We start from the raw sequence: 9,597 nt of genomic DNA on the forward strand, positions 1-9,597 counted from the left end.
TCTTAGCCTCCAAGAAAGAGAATATACGGAGTAATTGTAGCTTAACAATATTACTTTTACCTAAGCAACTCATTTAATGTTTTCTGAATCACCTAAGTGCTCAATTCCCAAGTCCAAAAGGATGAATCTGAATTCGCCTTAATTTTCATCGTATTTCCATTTCCTTTCTCTAACGTTCTCTCTTTTATTGTAGGAACAAGTTAGCTTAGTCATCGTCTTAAGAGGCCAAGTTTCACGCAAACTAATCTTGATTAGCCTCAAAGAAAGAGAGTTTACGGAGTAACTGTAGCTCAACGATATTAGTTTACCTTAAGCAACTCATTTCATGTTTTCTAAATCGCCTAAGTGGTCAATTCTCAAGCCCAAACGGACGAATTTGAATTCCCGTTAATTTTCATCCCAATTCCCTTTCATTTCCCTAGCTTTCTCTTTTTCCTCTTGCTCTCTCCGTCCTTCTCTAACCTTAATTGTAGCTTAACGATATTACTTTTACCTAAGCAACTCATTTAATGTTTTCTAAATCACCTATGTGCTCAATTCCCATGTCCAAAAGGATGAATCTGAATCCCCCTTACTTTTCATCGTATTTCCATTTCCTTTCTCTAACTTGCTCCTCTACCACTCAGGAAGAAAGATTCGCTCTGGCTCTCTCCGTCCGTCCTTCTAGAACGTTCTCTCTTTTATTGTAGGAACAAATTAGCTTAGTCATTATCTTAAGAGGCCAAGCTTCACGCAAACTAGTCTTGATTAGCCTACAAGACTGAGAATTTACGGGGTAATTGTAGCTTAACGATATTAGTTTAACTTAAGCAACTCATTTCATGTTTTCTAAATCACCTAAGTGTTCAGTTCTCAAGTCCAAACGGATGAATTTGAATTTCCTTTAATTTTCTTCCTAATTCCCTATCGTCTCTCTAACTTCCTGTTTTTTTCCCTAACTCTCTCCGTCCTTCTCCAACCTTCTCTCTTTTCTTCTACAAACCAATTAGCATAGGCAACTATTAGTATCATTGGCTTAGATGGCTGAGTTTACCTCCAACTGATCTTTCTTAGCCTCCAAAAAAGAGAATATACGGAGTAATGGTAGCTTAACGATATTACCTTTACCTAAGCAACTCATTTAATGTTTTCTAAATCACCTAAGTGTTCAATTCTCATAGGCAAATCCAGTTGAAGTAATGGGTTAGAGTGAGAAGCTCCCGCATCTCTCTAGAAACCTGCGTTTCTAGGATTTCAATTCCTCATTGATTAAGATGACAGGAGTTAATGCGCTACTAAATACTGAGAGTCCTTTGGATCTACGGGTAAAGGATAGGGTTAGCAACGTTCCTACGGTGGGTAAAGCGAGTGATACATGAGGGTTTGTTAGCAACAGATTTGGGGTTTTGAGTGCAGCGTCCATGGATCTGCCTTCAGATCACATAGATGGGGATGGTTTGAATCTTGGGCATTCTAACGACACCGAGGTTGTGGAGAAATCTTCGAATCAGGAAGAACGAAGGGCGGTAAAACCCTCAGACTTTCAACAATTGGCCGATCGTATAGCGAGATTGAAAGACCCATCCTCATCGATAATGACCTCGCCATCTACCGCGGGTTCATTATTTTCAGCGCGATGGTCAGATCGTATGGATTTTGAAACCCCTTTGTTTCAAAACCTACCTGATAGTGTCCTGGTTGCTCGAAACAGGCTTGATGGTAAGAATCAGGATGAGAATCTTCTAGATCGTCCTACAGATCTAGGGCTGGAAGAGAATACTGTCTCAGTCGAGGTGGTCCAAACTACTGAAGAGATCCCAGTGCAGACGCCGAACCTCGGAGATGTTGGTCGCGAAGATATGGCTTCCCGAAGGGGTGGGCTTTCAAATTTCAGAGGAGGTAGAGGAGGTAGAGGGCAAGGAGGAGGCAGAGGTCAAGGCCCTTCGAAATCCTGGGCTGATGTGGCTGCATCCTTATCGAGATCTAACATCCCGTTGAGGTATGTCCCCCCTATTCGGAGTGATGGCTATGTTAGTGTGAGTCTCCCCCCAAGGCCCAACCCCTTAGAGAAATGGGATTCATGTCTGGTAGGGTACTTCCTGGACAAAGGGGTGGCTTATAATTACTTGAAAAACAGTGCGTTTGCTTTATGGAAAAATAAGGGTTTGAAGGAAGTTCTAGCAAATGGAGAAGGCTTTAGCTTCTTCATTTTTGAAAGCCCTGAATGTTGTAGTGCGGTCCTTGAAGGAGGGCCATGGTACATAGGTGGTTCTAACCTTTTTCTGAAAAAATGGACTCGGATGATAAAGCTTTCGAAGGAAAAAGCTACTACTGTTCCAGTCTGGGCTAAGTTTTTCAATGTGCCTTTTGAGTATTGGGATAGTGATGGGCTGAGCCGGATTGCAAGTGCCGTAGGTACTCCTCTTTTTATGGATCAACTCACTGAACAGGGTAGTAGAGTGTCCTTTGCCAGAGTCTGCGTGGAGGTTGAAGCAATATCCACTCTTCCATCGATGTTTAAAGTTAATTGTGAAGATGCAGAAGCTGTAGTAAAAGTCGAATATCAGGGTTTACCCCCTAAGTGCGACCACTGTGTAGTTTTTGGGCATGACACTACCAAATGTGTTAAGACCCAAGTGGCGGCCCTGTTAAACCTCCAGAAACAAACAGAAGACAACCCAGACCTGGGATGGGAAACTGTCAAAGCCAAGGGTAAGAGAAAGGTGGATGTCCCTGAGACAGATACTCCTGCAAATTCAAAGGAGGATGGCCTACCGAAATCTGATGTAAGGCAGAGTATACAGCTAGAGCATATTCAGGAGGAGTCAGTGGAGATTGAAGGGGAAATTGAGGTTCAGAAAACCATCCCAGCACCATCAGCAGTGTCTACTCCATCTGAGGGGGAGGTTGAGGTTCAAGAGGTAGATGGCTTGAAGGCTTTGAAGAACAGTCTGATGGAAATTACCAGTTTGGTTCTTCCCAATGATGTAGAATTGCGGGCTAAAGTGGAAAATCTAGTGGAAACCACCCCTGGTAGTTCGGCCACTAAAAAGGCTCAAATTGGCACTAAGGCAAAAGGAAGCTCCTCTGGCAAAGGAAACAAGAGCCAGAGGAAAAAACGCAGGTAAATCCCAATTTATCTGGTTGTGGGTTTCGTATTTTTTTGTGATTTCCAATGTCTTTAAAAACTGCATCTTGGAATGTTAGAGGATTTAATAATCCTCATCGACTGAAGGAGGTTAAAAATTTTTTGTTAAATGAAGACATTAAAATCTTGGGCATTTTGGAAATGAAAATAAAAGCTTTAAATGAACAGCAGATTTTTTCTGGTGTAAACAATTGGCCCTTTTTGACAAACTCACAACCTACTAAAACTGGGAGGATCTGCGTCTGCTGGGACCCAGCTTTTTGTAAGGTTACATTGTTATCAGCTTCTGACCAATATATTTTTTGCAAAGTTCATGACTTTTCGTCTAATAACATGTTTAAAATCTGTTTTGTTTATGCTGATAATAAACCTGACATTCGAAAAGAGTTTTTTGAGTTTTATGGCTACGACTTCCCATTTGCAGTCCAAAACTCCTATCATGTTTCTGGGGGACTTCAATGCTATAAGATACCCGTATGAGAAATCTGGGGGCTCTGTTAGTTGGTCTAGGGTCAAAGAGGAGTTTAATTCATACATTCTGAAATCTGAGTTGGTTGATCTATCTTACGGGGGTTGCCAATTTACCTGGGCCAATAAGAGAACTAGTGGGGATTACATCGCAACTAAAATTGATAGAGTGCTGGTTAATGAGGCTTGGCTGGATACCTTTCTTGCCTCTTTTGCCACATTTTTACCCTCTGGCATATCTGACCACTCTCCTGCTGTGGTTAATGTTTCTGACAAGAAATCTTCTTTTAAGAAACCTTTTAAATATTTTGACTTTTGGGCCGACCATAAGGACTTTAATTCTGTGGTTTCTAGAGTTTGGAATCAGTATATTTATGGTGTTCCTATGTATAGGGTGTGCCAAAAATTGAGATATTTGAAGCCTAAACTTAAGGCTCTGAACAAGAAAGACTTTAGTGACATAACTACCAGAGTCCAAACCTCTAAGGGTGAGCTTTTCTCTACTCAATGTAAGCTGGATAAGGATCCGAGTAATTGTGAGTTGCAGAAAATTGAGCGCACTATCTTTAAGCAGCATGTTGACCTCCTGGCTGTTGAAGAGAGTTTGGCTCTCCAGAAATCTCGTGTCAAGTGGCTTAGCCAGGGGGATAGAAATAGTAGCTTCTTCTTCAAAACCATTAAGGGTAATATCAATAGGGGTAAGATTTTGAATCTAGAGTTGATGGATGGCCAAAAATCTTCTAAAATAGAGGACATCCAGAATGCATTTACAAACTTTTTCTCTGGTTTGTTTGGTACCCCGTTTGATGACCAGTATCATGGTTTTGCTAGAATTCAGTCCCTGGTTAAGACCCGTGTTTCTCCTGATCAATCTCTTGTGCTTGCGAGCCCAGTGACTGACCAAGAGATCAAGGATACTTTTTGGTCTCTTAAGACCAATAAGGCTCCCGGTCCTGATGGTTTCTCTGCGTGTTTTTTTAAGTCATCGTGGGCTATTGTTGGTAGAGATGTTATCCAAGCCATTAGAACGTTCTTTGAGTCAGGCAAGCTTCTGTCTGAAGTTAATAGCACAATCATTGCTCTCATTCCCAAAGTCCCCAACCCAGCGAAAGTGGGTGACTTCAGGCCTATTTCTTGTTGCAACACCATCTATAAGTGCATTGCCAAGATCATAGCTAACAGGATTAAATCCGTTCTCCCTGATCTTATTGACCCTGTTCAATCCGCTTTTGTTCAGGGCCGGAGAATTTCTGATAATATCTTCCTATCTCAAGAGCTTATGAGGGGGTACCATAGGCATTCCCCTACTCCGAAGTGTGCTATGAAGGTGGATATCATGAAAGCTTATGATAGCGTGAGATGGGATTTTGTACTTGATATTCTCAAGGCTATGGCCTTTCCTCCTGTCATGATCTCTTGGATCAAGGCCTGCATCACTAGCCCTTCCTTTTCAATTTGTATCAATGGTAGCCTTCATGGCTATTTTAAAGGAGCTAGAGGTCTTAGACAAGGTGACCCTATGTCCCCTTACTTATTTGTTTTGGCCATGGAAATCCTGGCCAAAATCTTGGCGGAGAAAGCTAAGCACCCTCTTTTTAAGTTTCATTGGAAGTGCGACAAGACTAAAATCATCAATCTTTGCTTCGCGGATGATCTTATGATCTTTAGTAGGGGTGATGCCTCTACTGTTAAGCTCATTATGGAAGGCCTTAAGGAGTTTTCATCCTTGTCTGGCCTAATTCCTAATCCCAGCAAAAGTAACATCTACTTTTCTGGTTGTGATATGGAGTTGAGAGCTTCTATTCTTGAGATTGCTAAGTTTAATGAAGGGACTCTTCCTGTTAGGTACCTTGGTGTCCCCTTAATTACCACGAAGTTGAGGGCTGCTGATTGTGGTCCTCTCATTGATAGGATCACTAAAAGAGTGAAGAGTTGGACCAATAGAGCTTTATCTTACGCTGGTAGAAGCCAGCTCATTCAATCCATTCTCTTTTCTATGCAAGTGTACTGGTCCTCCCTTTTCATCCTCCCCAAGAAGGTCATTAGGGAGATTGATAGTATTCTTAAAGCCTTCCTTTGGTCTGGTACTGATCTTAAAACTCATAGTGCCAAAATTGCCTGGGATTCTGTGTGTGCTCCGAAAAATGAGGGAGGTTTGGGCTTTAAATCTTTAGATATTTGGAATAGAGCGGCCATAGCTAAACACATTTGGTTTTTGTTTTCTGGGGGTGAGGGATCGATGTAGTGTCAGTGGGTCAAATCTTACTTATTAAAGGGGAAGAGTTTCTGGATAGTTAAGGTTCCTAATGATCCCTCTTGGGTGTGGAGAAAATTATTGTCTCTTAGGAAGTGGGTTTCCCCACTGATTAAGCATAAGATTGGGTGTGGGGACACCACTTTCCTGTGGTTTGATAATTGGCATCCTATTGGTCCTCTTTGGCACAAATTTGGGGATAGAATTATTTATGACTCTGCCCTTAACAGTGATACAAAAGTCAGTAAAATCATTGATGGGTCTTCTTGGAAGTGGCCTTTTCCCAATTCTTGGGAAATTCAGGAGCTAATCTCCTCTACTCCTGTGTGTTTTCTTCCTAATCCTTCCAGCACTGATCAAGCTATTTGGAATCTTACCACTGATGGTAAGTTTTCCATTCAATCAGCCTGGAATCATTGGAGAAAGAAATTCGATAAAGTGGTTTGGCATAAGCTTGTGTGGGGCCCTCACAGAATCCCTAAAGTCAGCTTCATTGTTTGGGTGGCTCTCCACAATAGACTTTACACTGGTGATAGACTCCGTATGTTTGGCCTGTCCACTAGCTCTCAATGCCCCTTTTGCCTCCACCTGGAGGAAAGCCACTCTCATCTATTCTTTGAATGCATCTTCTCTAGTAGAGTCTGGAGTGCCATTGAAGTCGCATGTAACATTAAGTGGCCTGTCCTTGGCTGGCCTGAGAGTGTTACTTTTGCTTCTAAGGAGACTAAAGGTAACTCTTTGAGGGTGAATATCATTAGTAATGCATTCTTGTGTTCTGTTTACATGATCTGGATTGAGAGAAATAACAGAATTTTTAACAAAGAGCTAAAACCTGAAGAGGTGGTCATTAAATCTGTTATCCAAATGGTTAGAAATAGAATGCTGTCAATTAAGAATATTCCTAGATCCAATGGTGACAAATGGTTTCTTGATAAATGGAGTTTGCCGGAGACAATTCTGAAGCCCCATAGCATCAGAAATGGGAGGGCTGCTGAGTGATGTGAGTTCACTAAATGTGGGTCGAGAGATGGTGAGCATACATGAGGGTTTTATGTATTTAAGCTTTTTTCTTTTGCAGGTATATTCGGGGGTCCCAAGTGGATCTATCTATCCTTGAGGGTCGAGTGATGAAAGTTACTTTATATATTCTCCAATTATCTGTGGGTCGAGTGATGTTAGCCATAAATTTTTTGCTAATGACTATATATACTGTAAATTTTTATGTGCAGGTTAAGGAAGCTAATTTCGAGTGGTGTGAGCCCCTAAATTGTGGGCCGAGTGTTGAGAGTTACTACATTGAGTGTGAAGCTGCTATGTTTTGTCTTTGGTATCACTGGATATACTCATCTCTGATTTCTTCTACAGGGTCTATTACAATGTTTGAGCATTATGGTGGCTGCCTGGATAGGGATACGTGCTGTTATGAAATTCCTATGCTGGGCAGATCGGGCTGCTGTGGGTCCACTATAATGCTTGAGTTCTATTGGTGCTGTATGGACTGCTTTCGGTTCGATGGCACTATGGGTGGTCGTGTTTGCTGGCAATTGTTGATGGCTGCTTGTAGCGCCTTTGTGGATACTAGTCTTTCTTTTATTTGTATTTTATTTAACTGTGTATGGATTATGAGTGTTTTGCTAGGTTGTCACTCCTTTTGGCCTAGCCGTGTGGGATGTACATGGCCTATCATTTTGTGTCTGCTGCTAGGTGTTGCCATTTTGTGGGCTGTTTTCGCTCAGATTTGGGTCGCTGATTGGATATGTTCATGGTCCTCATTCGAATTTATGCGGCTCATGAACATATTTTGGGGGGTTATATAATTTTCCCATGTTTTGATTTCCTTTCTCCAGTTATAGTCTTGTTTGTTACTGGTCCTATTTTATTTTGGCTTTTGTTGGTTGTGTGAGTTCGCCTTTTTCCTTTGTTCTTGTATAGTTTCCGTTAGGTCCTGGGGTATTCCCCTTGCAGCTGTGTAATCTCTGTTTTTTTTATTTATGTCTTATTCACCCAAAAAAAAAAAGTGTTCAATTCTCGAGTCCAAAAAGTTGAATTTCAATTCGCATCATATTTCCCTTTCTTTGCCCAAACTTTCTCTTCCACCACCATGGAAGAAAGATTTTCTCTAACCCCCTCCGTCCTTCTTGAACATTCGCCCTTTTATTACAGAAACTAATTAGCTTAGGCAGCTATCAGTTTCATTGGCTTAAGAGGCCAAGTTTCACTCAAACTAATCTTGCTTAGGCTCCAAGAAAGGTAATTTACGGAAAAATCGTAGCTTATCGTTAATAGTTTAACTTAAGCAACTCATTCCATGTTATCTAAATCACCTAAGTGTTCAATTCTCATATCCAAATCGATGAATTTCAATTCCCTGTAAGTTTCATTCTATTTACCTCCCTTTTCCCCAACTATCTCTTCTAGTTCTCAGGAAGAAAGTTTCTCTCTAACTCTCTCCGCCCCCGCTCTCCTTTTTTCTAGGATCCAATTAGCTTAGGCAACGAACAGTTTCGTTAGCTTAAGTGGCCAAGTTTAAGTCGAACTAATCTTGCTAAGCCTCCAGAAAAGAGATTTTACTTAGTGATTGTGCAAAACCGTATTAGTTTAACTTAAGCATCTCATTTAATTGTAGCTTAGTTTCATTAGCCTAAGCGGCCAAGTTTATCTCAAACTGATCTTTCTTAGCCTCCAAGAAAGAGAATATACGGAGTAATTGTAGCTTAACAATATTACTTTTACCAAAGCAACTCATTTAATGTTTTCTAAATCACCTAAGTGCTCAATTCCCAAGTCCAAAAAGATGAATCTGAATTCGCCTTAATTTTCATCGTATTTCCATTTCCTTTCTCTAAGGTTCTCTCTTTTATTGTAGGAACAAGTTAGCTTAGTCATCGTCTTAAGAGGCCAAGTTTCACGCAAACAAATCTTGATTAGCCTCCAAGAAAGAGAGTTTACGGAGTAACTGTAGCTCAACGATATTAGTTTACCTTAAGCAACTCATTTCATGTTTTCTAAATCGCCTAAGTGGTCAGTTCTCAAGCCCAAACGGACGAATTTGAATTCCCATTAATTTTCATCCCACTTCCCTTTCATTTCCCTAGCTTTCTCTTTTTCCTCTTGCTCTCTCCGTCCTTCTCTAACCTTTCTCCCTTTTGCTCTAGGAACTAATTAGCTTAGGCAACTATTAGTATCATTAGCTTAGGTGGCCAAGTTTAGCTCAAACTAATCTTTCTTAGCCTCCAAGAAAGAGAATATACGGAGTAATTGTAGCTTAACGATACAACTTTTACCTAAGCAACTCAATTAATGTTTTCTAAATCACCTATGTGCTCAATTCCCAAGTCCAAAAGGATGAATCTGAATCCGCCTTACTTTTCATCGTATTTCCATTTCCTTTCTCTAACTTTCTACTCTACCACTCAGGAAGAAAGATTCGCTCTGGCTCTCTCCGTCCGTCCTTCTAGAACGTTCTCTCTTTTATTGTAGGAACAAATTAGCTTAGTCATTATCTTAAGAGGCCAAGCTTCACGCAAACTAGTCTTGATTAGCCTACAAGACTGAGAATTTACGAGGTAATTGTAGCTTAACGATATTAGTTTAACTTAAGCAACTCATTTCATGTTTTCTAAATCACCTAAGTGTTCAATTCTCAAGTCCAAACGGATGAATTTGAATTTCCTTTAATTTTCTTCCTAATTCCCTATCGTCTCTAAAACTTCCTGTTTTTTTCCCTAACTCTCTCCGTCCTTCTCCA

The 9,597-nt window shown here is 40.7% G+C and overlaps 1 protein-coding gene across 1 annotated transcript; it reads left to right on the forward strand.

Moving 5' to 3' along the window:
• Positions 1 to 1,400: 1,400 nt before the first annotated feature.
• LOC114310030 (uncharacterized) lies at positions 1,401 to 6,848 on the forward strand. The gene is made up of 4 exons (XM_082908343.1): positions 1,401 to 3,103; positions 3,187 to 3,394; positions 3,552 to 5,723; positions 5,841 to 6,848. The coding sequence occupies exons 1-4, from the start codon at positions 1,401 to 1,403 to the stop codon at positions 6,846 to 6,848; spliced, it is 5,091 nt and encodes a 1,696-aa protein (XP_082764469.1).
• The last annotated feature ends 2,749 nt before the right edge of the window (positions 6,849 to 9,597 follow it).

Source organism: Camellia sinensis, chromosome 15 (genome assembly GCF_055761805.1).
Source record: "Camellia sinensis isolate YWXY chromosome 15, ASM5576180v1, whole genome shotgun sequence".
In the NCBI taxonomy this organism is placed as follows: Eukaryota; Viridiplantae; Streptophyta; class Magnoliopsida; order Ericales; family Theaceae; genus Camellia; species Camellia sinensis.